Source organism: Bombina bombina, chromosome 11, assembly GCF_027579735.1.
Source record: "Bombina bombina isolate aBomBom1 chromosome 11, aBomBom1.pri, whole genome shotgun sequence".
In the NCBI taxonomy this organism is placed as follows: domain Eukaryota; kingdom Metazoa; phylum Chordata; class Amphibia; order Anura; family Bombinatoridae; genus Bombina; species Bombina bombina.
Genome location: NC_069509.1, coordinates 1602904 through 1616341, shown reverse-complemented (window position 1 = coordinate 1616341; position 13438 = coordinate 1602904). Strand labels below are relative to the sequence as shown.

General features: G+C 39.4%; 1 protein-coding gene across 1 annotated transcript in view; it reads right to left on the bottom strand.

Annotated features, from left to right (window-relative positions):
* STK36 (serine/threonine kinase 36) overlaps positions 1 to 13438 on the bottom strand; it is a 707870-nt gene that overhangs the window by 563157 nt on the left and 131275 nt on the right. Inside the window, exon 9 of the mRNA XM_053694813.1 lies at positions 6988 to 7052. Coding sequence (XP_053550788.1) covers positions 6988 to 7052 — 65 coding nt within the window. The remainder of the gene's footprint in view (positions 1 to 6987; positions 7053 to 13438) is intronic.

The window sequence follows — 13438 nt, the reverse complement described above, 5'->3', positions numbered from 1 at the left end:
AAACAACACAAGTCGATTCGAATGAGATTCTGCTAAATGTGAAGACTGAGCAAGTACCAAGATATCGTCCAAATAAGAAATACCACAATACCCTGATCTCTGATTACAGACAGAAGGGCCCCGGGAACCTTCGTAAAAAATTATTGGAGCTGTAGCTAGGCCAAACGGCAGAGCCACAAACTGGAAATGCTTGTCTAGGAAAGAGAATCTCAGAAACTGATAGTGATCTGGATGAATCGGAATATGCAGATATGCATCCTGTAAATCTATAGTAGACATATAATGCCCTTGTTGAACAAAAGGCAGGATAGTCCTTACAGTTACCATTTTGAATGTTGGTATCCTTACATAACGATTCAATATTTTTAGATCCAGAACTGGTCTGAAGGAATTTTCCTTCTTTGGTACAATGAAGAGATTTGAATAAAACCCCAGTCCCTGTTCCAGAACTGGAACTGGCAAAATTACTCCAGTCAACTCTAGATCTGAAACACATTTCAAAAATGCTTGAGCCTTCGCTGGAATTACTGGGACACAGGAAAGAAAAAAAAATCTCTTAGCAGGAGGCCTTATCTTGAAGCCAATTCTGTACCCTTCTGAAACAATGTTCTGAATCCAAAGATTGTGAACGGAATTGATCCAAATTTCTTAGAAAAAACGTAATCTGCCCCCTACCAGCTAAGCTGGAATGAGGGCCGCACCTTCATGTGGACTTAGGAGCTGGCTTTGATTTTCTAAAAGGCTTGGATTTATTCCAGACTGGAGATGGTTTCCAAACTAATACCGCTCCTGAGGATGAAGGATCAGGTTTTTGTTCCTTGTTGTGACGAAAGGAACGAAAAATGATTATTACCCTGGAAAGAAAGGGAAAGCAGAGTAGACTTAGAAGACATATCAGCATTCCAAGTCTTAAGCCATAAAGCTCTTCTAGCTAAAATAGCTAGAGACATATACCAGACATCAACTCTAATGATATCAAAGATGGCATTACAAATAAAATTATTAGCATGTTGAAGAATAAAAATGCTATGAGAATTATGATCTGTTACTTGTTGCGCTAAAGCTTCTAACCAAAAGATGAAGCTGCAGCAACATTCGCTAAAAATATAGCAGGTCTAAGAAGATTACCTGAACACAAGTAAGCTTTTCTTAGAAAGGATTTAATTTTCCTATCTAAAGGATCCTTAAGGAAGTACCATCTGCCGTAGGAATAGTAGTACGCTTAACAAGAGTAGAGACAGCCCCATCAACTTTAGGGATTTTGTCTCAAAACTCTAATCTGTCAGATGGCACAGGATATAATTGCTTAAAACGTTTAGAAGGAGTAAATGAATTACCCAAATTATTCCATTCCCTGGAAATTACTACAGAAATAGCACTAGGGACAGGAAAAAACTTCTGGAATAACTACAGGAGATTTAAAAACCTTATTTAAACGTTTAGATTTAGTAACAAGAGGACCAGAATCCTCAATTTCTAATGCAATTAGGACTTCTTTAAGTAAAGAACGAATAAATTTAATTTTAAATAAATATGAAGATTTATCAGCATCAACCTCTGAGACAGACTCCTCTGAATCATAAGAACCATTATCAGAATCAGAATGATGATGTTCATTTAAAAATTCATCTGAAAAATGAGAAGTTTTAAAAGACTTTTTACGTTTACTAGAAGGAGGAATAACAGACATAGTCTTCTTAATGGATTATAAACAAAATCTCTTATGTTATCAGGAACACTCTGAGTATTAGATGTTGACAGAACAACAACAGGTAATGTAACAATACTAAAGGAAATATAATCTGCATTTAACAGTTTGTCATGACAAAACAGTACTAACAGCAGCTGGAGGAACAGATACCATAAGTTGACAGTAGATACACTTAGCTTTGGTAGCTCCAGCCCCAGGCAGCGATTTTCCAGAAGTATCTTCTGACTCAGTTTCAACGTGGGACATCTTGCAATATGTAATAGAAAAAACAACATATAAAGCAAAATTGACCAAATTCCTTAAATGACAGTTTCAGGAATGGGAAAAAATGCCAAAGAACAAGCTTCTAGCAACCAGAAGCAATGAAAAATGAGACTTAAATAATGTGGAGACAATAGTGACGCCCATATTTTTTTAGCGCCAAAAATGACGCCCACATTATTTGGCGCCTAAATGCTTTTGGCGCCAAAAATGACGCCAAATCCGTAACGCCGACACTTTTGGCGCAAAAGAACGTCAAAAATGACGCAACTTCCGGCGACACGTATGACGCCGAAAACTGCAATTTTTTTTTTATTTTTTTTTTTTTGCGCCAAAAAAGTCCGCGCCAAGAATGACGCAATAAAATTAAGCATTTTCAGCCCCCGCGAGCCTAACAGCCCACAGGAAAAAAGTCAAATTTTTAAGGTAAGAAAAAAATTGATTTATTCATATGCATTATCCCAAATATGAAACTGACTGTCTGAAATAAGGAATGTTGAACATCCTGAGTCAAGGCAAATAAATGTTTGCATACATATATTTAGAACTTTATAAAAAAGTGCCCAACCATAGCTTAGAGTGTCACAGAAAATAAGATTTACTTACCCCAGGACACTCATCTACATGTTGTAGAAAGCCAAACCAGTACTGAAACGAAAATCAGCAGAGGTAATGGTATATAAATAAGAGTATATCGTCGATCTGAAAAGGGAGGTAAGAGATGAATCTCTACGACCGATAACAGAGAACCTATGAAATAGACCCCGTAGAAGGAGATCATTGAATTCAAACAGGCAATACTCTCCTCACATCCCTCTGACATTCACTGCACGCTGAGAGGAAAACCGGGCTCCAACCTGCTGCGGAGCGCATATCAACGTAGAATCTAGCACAAACTTACTTCATTTGTAAAACTGATTTGTGGGTGTGGTGAGGGGTGTATTTATAGGCATTTTGAGGTTTGGGAAACTTTGCCCCTCCTGGTAGGAATGTATATCCCATACGTCACTAGCTCATGGACTCTTGCTAATTACATGAAAGAAAAAAACACATGCCGTGGGCCAGGTGATCCTGACAGAGCCACTAAGAGAGAGATTCTCGTGTGGTTGTCTAGGACGATCCACTGAGATAGATCCGAATGATCGCCGTTCCATTGCCTGAGCATACATAGTTGAAGAGGTCTCAGATGGAAGCGAGCAAAAGGAATACTGTCAATGGAGTCACTGAAGGACGTGTCTATGATAGTCCCCAAAAAACAAACCCTGGTATTGGGAACCAGGGAACTCTTAAGATTTATCTTCCACTCGTGAGTGCGAAGAAGGGACAACAGAGTCGTTTTGAGATCTTACCAAATGAAAATATGGAGCCTTTACCAAGATATTGTCCAACTACGGAGCCACAGCAATTCCCTGAGACCTGACTACCACTAAAAAAGATGCTCCAGTACCTTAGTAAAGATTCTGGGAGCTGTAGCCAGACCAAAGCCAGACTTAAAGGGGCCCATTTATCAAAGGGCTTGCTGACCTGATCCGACACTGCGGATCAGGTCCGCAAGACCTCGCTAAATGCGGAGAGCAATACGCTCTCCACATTTAACATTGCACCAGCAGCTCACAAGAGCTGCTGGTGCAACGCCGCCCCCTGCTGACTCGCGGCCAATCGGCCGCCAGCAGGGAGCTGTCAATCAACCCGATCGTATTCGATCGGGTTGATTTCCGGCGGTTCCTGTCCGCCTGCTCAGAGCAGGCGGACAGGGTTATGAAGCAGCGGTCTTTAGACCGCTGCTTCATAACTTGTGTTTCTGGCGAGTCTGAAGACTCGCCAGAAACACGGCCCTTCAAGCTCCATACGGAGCTTGATAAATGGGCCTGAAAGTGTTTGTCTAGAAAGGCAAACCGCAGGAATTGGAAGTGTTCTCTGGGAATTGGAACATGAAGGTATACGTCCTTCAGGTCTATAGTAGTCATGAACTGACCCTCCTGGACCAAAGGAAGAATGGATCCGAGTCTCCGTTTTGAAGAACCTTGAGAAATATGTTAAGACACTTTAGATCCAGAATAGGATGGAAAGTTCCCTCTTTCTTGGGAACAACAAAAAGTTATGAATAGAACCCTAAGCCCTGTTCTGCGGGAGGGACTAGGATGATCACTCCCAGGGAAGAGAGATCCTTTACACAACTTAAGAATGCCGCTCTTTTCACTGGGTTTGAAGAGAGTCTTGATAGAAGGAATCTGCCTCTTGGAGGGCAAGATTTGAAACCTATCCTGCATCCCTGTGAGACAATGTCTACTGCCCAAGGGTCTGGATCATTGTGAATCCAAGCGTTATGAAAGAAGGATAGTATGCCCTCTACAAGATCCGATCCCCGATTGGGGGCGGCCCCTTCATGCTAACTTATCAGAGGAGGGCTTCTTGGACTGCTTGTTCTTGTTCCAAGGCTGATTAGGTTTCCAAGAACTCTTGGGTTGATCAGGCTTAGAGGGGGCCAAGGATTTTTGTCCCCTGAAGTTACAAAAGGAACAAAAATTAGTAGGCTGGCGACCCTTTGATCTAGCCTTCTTATCCTGAGGAAGATAGGCACCTTTTTCTCCAAACAAGTGAAGATAATGGAATCAAGACCAGGTCCGAATAAATTAAAAGGTAAAGGAAAGAAGCCTAGACTTGGAAACCATGTCTGCTGACCAGGACTTTAGCCATAAGGCTATGCGAGACAGAACTGCAAAACCCGAGGACTTTGCACTCAGGCGAACAACCTGCATATTAACATCACAAATTAAGGAATTGGCTAACTTTAAAGCCTTAATCTAATCCTGAATCTCCTCCAAAGGAGTCTCTTCCAGAATCAATTCAGATAAGGAGTAACACCAGTACGTGGTGGCTCCAGTGAACACCACAATATTTGCGGCTGGTTGGCACAGACGTCTAAGTTGATGAAAAATTATTTTTAGTTACCCCTCCAATTTCCTATCCATGGGGTCCTTAAATGAGGTACTATCCTCCAGAGGAAGAGTAGTTCTCTTAGCCAGCATGGAGATAGCACCATCCACCTTTGGAACAGTGTTCTATAACTTTAGGATAGAGTCAGAAATTGAAAACATTCTTTTAAAATTAGGGGAAGGGGAGAAAGGAATCCCAGGTTTCTCCAATTCCTTAGAGATGATGTCTGAGAAGCGAGACAAAATTGGAAAGACCTGCAGAGACTTGGGCTTCATAAACTCTATCCAGTTTGGGGATTTTTGGAGTCTCAGATGGTGTAGGCTCCGGGACATCCAAGGTAGCTAATACCTCCTTGAGTAATAAACTAAGCTTAAATCTGAAATTAATATCCTCTGACTCTACCGGGCTGTCTGAAGCAGAGTCAGAATCAGAGATCTCACCCTCAGCATATATTTATGATAAACTGACCAACGCAGCCTTGGTTTTAGAAGAGATTCCTTCATCAGAGGAAACATGTTTAACTTTTCTCTTTCTTTTACCTGTAATAGGTAAAGAACACAGCACAGCAGAGACAGCAGATTAAAGCTGTGCTGCAAAGTTTCCAGGTAAAAAAAATCCCCCAGAAAGAGACTGAGTAGAGCCACAGAGCACTGCCAGTGCAACAACAAGGGATGGGGACTGAGGAGAAAGTTAAGGCATATCAAGGGCAACAGAGTCCTGAGAGGTAGAGGGCTCTTAATGGTTACATTTTTTAGAAGCAGCAGACAAATATTTTTTACTTTGGCTGCAACATGGAGGACAAGCAAGAGGAACATAACTGTGCAGTTGACATTTACACGAGCCTCCTCACAATATAAACATTTATTCCCCAAAGGTAAAGAGGGAACTTCTTTACCCAAATCTGTTTTATCCTCCATACTGAGTACAGGTTTCTTACAGATAGAATGAAAAAATAAAAATAAACATACTTTATTTTAAATAAAAAAGGCACTTATAAACACCCCAGTAGTGACTGGGGAGAACTCACCAACCTCTCACAAAAAAACGCTCTCCAGATATAAATGAAAACGAAAATGTCCTTCAGAATCACAGATGTAAACAGTAGTATGAAGCCGACTACTGTGTTGTCAATATTTTTCACCTCTGTATGAAAGTCGGAAAAACGGAAGGCAAGGCATGTGCAGAGCATTACTTGACTTCATAAGAGAAGGATCATAGCGCTGAGGGTAAAAAAACAGCGTTAACATACAAAGCGGCACCATAGCGGTCTGGATTTAATTAAAAAAGAGGCCAGTAAACTGCACTACATAGCGATGCCCAAAAAAACAACTTTTTATAAAAACTTCTTCTAATACAATTTTAACCCTGTGACTGCCATAGTGTGTCTAAGCCCAGATAGCCTCAATGTCCCTATCTGAAAAATTATCCTAACAACGGATCTTCACAGCTATATGTAGCACAGTGCCCTGGGATTAATGAACTGCCCAAACTATCAATCCCTCATATGAAAATGATCAATTATAAAAGGTCCCCAGGCTCAGGATAAGGCTGCAGGAGATTCAAAACTCTCATAGTGTCCTCACAGTCCCTGCATAAGGAAGAGACACTTTTGGAGCTTCTGCTGTTGGGCAGACACAGCACTTCCAGGTCTGACAGCTTCATCCAGACTTCTGACAGGGACCTGAACTAGAAAAGAAAGCAGTGTAAGCTAACACTGGTTGCCAAATTGGAGTGTTAGCACAGATTGTTGGAAGGAGAACATCTAGCAGCTAACAGCTGCCAATGCTCTTACTAAGAGGTTTACATGGACACAGCATTAACCCCAGTCGTATCTTGAAGGGAAACTACCCATTAAATTACTAAATCCATTTTTCTTCAGAGCGCCATAATCGTTCCTCCTTGTTACAGAGGCAAAGAATGACTGGAGACTATGGGAAGTTAGAGCGATACTTAAGCTCTGTCTGGGGTGTTTTTGCCTCCTCCTGGTGGCCAGGTGGTGAATTTCCCAACAGTAATAAATGGTATTGTGGACTCTCCATGCCATTGGAAAGAAATCTTGATTATTCACTGTCACTTACCGGGGAGTGGATGTGCTAAGCAGTCTCTGTGATGTCTTCAGTGACGTAGGTTCAGGTCTCACCTTCTGAAGCACAAAAACATAATTTATGTAAGAACTTACCTGATAAATTCATTTCTTTCATATTGGCAAGAGTCCATGAGCTAGTGACGTATGGGATATACAATCCTACCAGGAGGGGCAAAGTTTCCCAAACCTCAAAATGCCTATAAATACACCCCTCACCACACCCACAATTCAGTTTAACGAATAGCCAAGCAGTGGGGTGATAAAGAAAGGAGTAGAAAGCATCAACAAAGGAAATTTGGAAATAATTGTGCTTTATACAAAAAATCATAACCACTATAAAAAGGGTGGGCCTCATGGACTCTTGCCAATATGAAAGAAATGAATTTATCAGGTAAGTTCTTACATAAATTATGTTTTCTTTCATGTAATTGGCAAGAGTGCATGAGCTAGTGACATATGGGATATCAATACCCAAGATGTGGATCTCCACTCAAGAGTCACTAGAGAGGGAGGGAATAAAAATAAAAACAGCCATATTCCGCTGAAAAAATTAATCCACAACCCAAAACAAAAATAAGTTTATTTCATCTTTGAAAGAAAAAACTTAAATCAAAAGCAGAAGAGTCAAACTGAAACAGCTGCCTGAAGAACTTTTCTACCAAAAACTGCTTCCGAAGAAGCAAATACATCAAAACGGTAGAATTTAGTAAATGTATGCAAAGAGGACCAAGTTGCCGCTTTGCAAATCTGATCAACTGAAGCTTCATTCTTAAAAGCCCACGAAGTGGAGACTGATCTAGTAGAATGAGCTGTAATTCTCTGAGGCGGGGCCTGACCCGACTCCAAAAAAGCTTGATGAATCAAAAGTTTCAACCAAGAAGCCAAGGAACTAGCAGAAGCCTTCTGACCTTTCCTAGGACCAGAAAATAAAAAAAATAGACTGGAAGTCTTCCTGAAATCTTTAGTAGCTTCCACATAATATTTCAAAGCTCTTACCACATCCAAAGAATGTAAGGATCTCTCCAAAGAATTCTTAGGATTAGGACATAAGGAAGGGACAACAATTTCTCTACTAATGTTGTTAGAATTCACAACCTTAGGTAAAAATTGAAAAGAAGTCCGCAAAACTGCCTTATCCTGATGAAAAATCAGAAAAGGAGACTCACAAGAAAGAGCAGATAGCTCAGAAACTCTTCTAGCAGAAGAGATAGCCAAAAGGAACAACACTTTCAAAGAAAGTAGTTTAATGTCCAAAGAATGCATAGGCTCAAATGGAGGAGCCTGTAACGCCTTCAGAACCAAATTAAGACTCCAAGGAGGAGAAATTGATTTAATGACAGGCTTAATACGAACTAAAGCCTGTACAAAACAGTGAATATCAGGAAGTATATCAATCTTTCTGTGAAATAAAACAGAAAGAGCAGAGATTTGTCCTTTCAAAGAACTTGCAGACAAACCCTTATCCAAACCATCCTGAAGGAACTGTAAAATTCTAGGAATTCTAAAAGAATGCCCAGAGAATTTATGAGAAGAACACCATGAAATGTAAGTCTTCCAAACTCTATAATAAATCGTTCTAGAGACAGATTTACGAGCTTGTAACATAGTATTAATCACTGAGTCAGAGAAACCTCTGACTCAGAACTAAGCGTTCAATTTCCACACCTTCAAATTTAATGATTTGAGATCCTGATGGAAAAACGGACCTTCAGATAGTAGGTCCGGCCGTAACGGAAGTGGCCAAGGCGGGCAACTGGACATCCGAACCAGATCCGCATACCAAAACCTGTGTGGCCATGCTGGAGCCACCAGCAACACAAAAGACTGTTCCATGATGATTTTGGAGATCACTCTTGGAAGGAGAACTAGAGGCGGGAAGATGTAAGCAGGATGATAACACCAAGGAAGTGTCAGTGCATCCATTGCTTCCGCCTGAACATCCCTGGACAGGTATCTGGGCAGTTTCTTGTTTAGATGAGATGAGCAAAGGGGATTGCGACCGATGCTGCAGTCATGAGACCTAAAACTTCCATGCACATAGCCACTGAAGGGAATGACTGAGACTGAAGGTGCTGGCATGCTGCGACCAATTTTAAACGTCTCTTGTCTGTTAGAGACAAAGTCATGGACACTGAATCTATCTGGAGACCTAAAAAGGTGACCCTTGTCTGAGGAATCAAGAAACTTTTTGGTAAATTGATCCTCCAACCATGTTTCCGAAGAAACAACACTAGTTGATTCGTGTGAGATTCTGCAGTATGTAAAGACTGAGCTAGTACCAAGATATCGTCCAAATAAGGAAACACTGCAATACCCTGTTCTCCGATTACAGATAGTAGGGCACCCAGAACCTTTGAAAAGATTCTTGGAGCTGTTGCTAGGCCAAATGGAAGAGCAACAAATTGGTAATGCTTGTCTAGAAAAGAGAATCTCAGAAACTGATAGTGTTCTGGATGAATCGGAATATGAAGGTATGCATCCTGCAAGTCTATTGTGGACATATAATGTCCTTGCTGAACAAAAGGCAGAATAGTCCTTATGCAAGAGTACCAACTTTCAAGATGGTGACTATAACGATTCAAAATTTTCAGATACAGAACTGGTCTGATCAAATTTTCTCTCTTTGGTACAATGAATAGGTTTGAATAAAACCCCAAACCTTGTTCCTGAGGAGGAACTGGCATGATTACCCCTGAAGACTCCAGGTCTGAAACGCACTTGAGAAAAGCCTGAGCTTTTACTGGATTTACAGGGATGCGTGAGAGAAAAAATCTTCTCACAGGAGGGTCTTACTTTGAATCCTATTCGATACCCTTGAGAGACAATGTTCTGAATCCAATGATTTTGGACAGATTTTATCCAAAAATCCTTGAAAAACCTTAATCTGCCCCCTACCAGCTGAGCTGGAATGAGGGCTGCACCTTCATGCGGACTTAGGGGCAGACTTTGGTTTCCTAAATGGCTTGGATTTATTCCAATTTGAGGAAGGCTTCCAACTGGAAGCAGATTCCTTGGGAGGAGGATTGAGTTTTTGTTCCTTATTCTGACGAAAGGAACGAAAACGGTTAGAAGCCTTAGATTTACCCTTAGGTTTTTTTATCCTGAGGCATAAAAACTCCTTTTCCTCCAGTGATAGTTGAAATAATAGAATCCAACTGAGAACCAAATAAATTATTACCTTGGAAAGAAAGATAGTAATCTAGATTTAGATGTCATATCAGCATTCCAAGATTTAAGCCACAAAGCTCTTCTAGCTAATACAGCTAAAGACATGGATCTAACATCAATTTTGATAATATCAAAAATGGCATCACAAATAAAATTATTAGCATGTTGCAGTAAGCGAGTAATGCTAGATATGTCAGAATCCAATTCTCGTTGCGCTAAATTCTCCAACCAAAAAGTTGAGGCAGCCACAACATCAGCCAAAGAAATAGCAGGTCTGAGAAGATGACCTGAATATAAATAGGCCTTCCTTAGATAGGATTCAAGCTTCCTATCTAAAGGATCCTTAAAGGAAGTACTATCTTCCATAGGAATAGTGGTACGTTTAGCAAGAGTAGAAATAGCCCCATCAACTTTGGGGATTTTTTCCCAAAACTCTATAGATTTTGCTGGTAAAGGATACAATTTTTTAAACCTTGAAGAAGGAATAAAAGAAGTACCTGGCTTATTCCATTCCCTAGAAATCCTATCAGAAATAGCCTCAGGAATAGGAAAAACCCCTGGGGAAACCACAGGAGGTTTAAAAACTGCATTTAAACATTTATTAGACTGAACGTCAATAGGACTGGTTACCTCAATATCCAAAGTAACACTTCTTTTAATAAAGAACACATATACTCTATTTTAAATAAATAAGTAGATTTGTCAGTGTCAATGTCTGAGGAAGGATCTTCTGAATCAGATAGATCCTCATCAGAAGAGGATAAATTATTATGTTGCTGGTCATTTGAAATTTCATCAGCTAAATGAGAAGTTTTAAAAGACCTTTTACGTTTATTAGAAGGTGGAAATGCAGACAAAGCCTTCAGAATAGAATCAGAAACAAATTCTTTAAAATTTACAGGTATATCATGTACATTAGAAGTTGAAGGAACTGCAACTGGCAATGTAGTATTACTGATGGAAACACTATCTGCATGTAAAAGTTTATCATGACAACTATTACAAATGACATTTGGTGGAATCATTTCTACACTTTCACAACAAATGCACTTAGCTTTGGTAGAACCGATGTCAGGCAGCAATGTTCCAGCAGAAACATCTGAGGCAGGATCAGATTGGGACATCTTGCTCAATGTAAGAGAAAAAAACAACATATAAAGCAAAATTATCTATTTCCTTATATGACAGTTTCAGGAATGGGAAAAAATGCAAAAGCATAGGCCTCTGATAAAGAAAAAAGCAAGAGGCAAACATCAATGGGGTATTGAAATAATGAAAAAAATTTGGCGCCAAGTATGACGCACAACGTAACGTAAACTTTTTTGGCGCCAAAAATAACCGGAAATGACACACTCGCGTCACTAATGACACCGCCGTGTGAAAGGTCTCGGCGTCACGTATGACGCCTGAAATGACGAAGTTGCGTCATAAACCTCTTTTTCCGCGCCAAAAAAATTTTCGCGCAAAGAAAGACGCAATAAAGTTTAGCATTTGACGCACCCGCGGGCCTAATACCCACAATAGCAAGAAGTAGTCAATTGAAAAAAAAGACTAAAACCCCAGGTAAGAAAAAAATTTCTTAAAATGTTTAAATTTCCCAAATATGAAACCGACAGTCTGCTGAAGGAAATACATGAACTGGACTCATGGCAAATATAAGTACAATACATATATTTAGAACTTTATATAAATGCATAAAGTGCCAAACCATAGCTGAGGTGTCTTAAGTAATGAAAACATACTTGCCAAAAGACACCCATCCACATATAGCAGATAGCCAAACCAGTACAGAAACAGTTATCAGTAGAGGTAATGGTAAATTGAGAGTATATCGTCGATCTGAAAAGGGAGGTAGGAGATGAATCTCTACGACCGATAATAGAGAACCTATGAAATAGACCCCCGTTAGGGAAATCATCGTATTCAAATAAGTGATACTCCCTTCACGTCCCTCTGACATTCGCTGTACTCTGAGAGGAATCGGGCTTCAACAATGCTGAGAAGCGCATATCAACGAAGAAATCTTAGCACAAACTTACTTCACCACCTCCATAGGAGGCAAAGTTTGTAAAACTGAATTGTGGGTGTGGTGAGGGGTGTATTTATAGGCATTTTGAGGTTTGGGAAACTTTGCCCCTCCTGGTAGGATTGTATATCCCATATGTCACTAGCTCATGGACTCTTGCCAATTACATGAAAGAAAAATAAGTTGTTTAGTGAAAACAGATCCAGTGTAAAATATGTTACCGCATCAAATTCCATTATACCGAATCAAATTCCATTATACAGCATCAAATTCCATTATACAGCATCAAATTCCATTATACAGCATCAAATTCTATTATACAGCATTACAGCATCAAATTCTATTATACAGCATTACAGCATCAAATTCTATTATACAGCATTACAGCATCAAATTCTATTATACAGCATCACAGCATCAAATTCTATTATACAGCATCAAATTCTATTATACAGCATTACAGCATCAAATTCTATTATACAGCATTACCGCATCAAATTCCAGTATACAGCATTGCCGCATCAAATTATTTTATACAACATCAAATTCCATTATACAGCATTACCGCATCAAATTTTATTATACAGCATTACCGCATCAAATTTTATTATACAGCATTACCGCATCAAATTATTTTATACAACATCAAATTCCATTATACAGCATTACCGCATCAAATTTTATTATACAGCATTACCGCATCAAATTCTATTATACAGCATTACCGCATCAAATTTTATTATACAGCATTACCGCATCAAATTCTATTATACAGCATTACTGCATCTAATTCTATTATACAGCATTACAGCATCAAATTTTATTATACAGCATCAAATTCCAGTGTACAGCATTACAGCATCAAATTCTATTATACAGCATTACCGCATCAAATTCCATTAAACAGCATTACTGCATCAAATTCCATTATACAGCATTACTGCATCTAATTCTATTATACAGCATTACAGCATCAAATTTTATTATACAGCATCAAATTCCAGTGTACAGCATTACAGCATCAAATTCTATTATACAGCATTACCGCATCAAATTCCATTAAACAGCATTACTGCATCAAATTCCATTATACAGCATTGCCGCATTAAATTCTTTTATACAGCATCAAATTCCATTATACAGCATTACCGCATGAAATTCTATTATACAGCATTACTGCATCAAATTCTTTTATACAGCATTACAGTATCAAATTCCATTATACCGCATCAAATTCCATTATACCGCA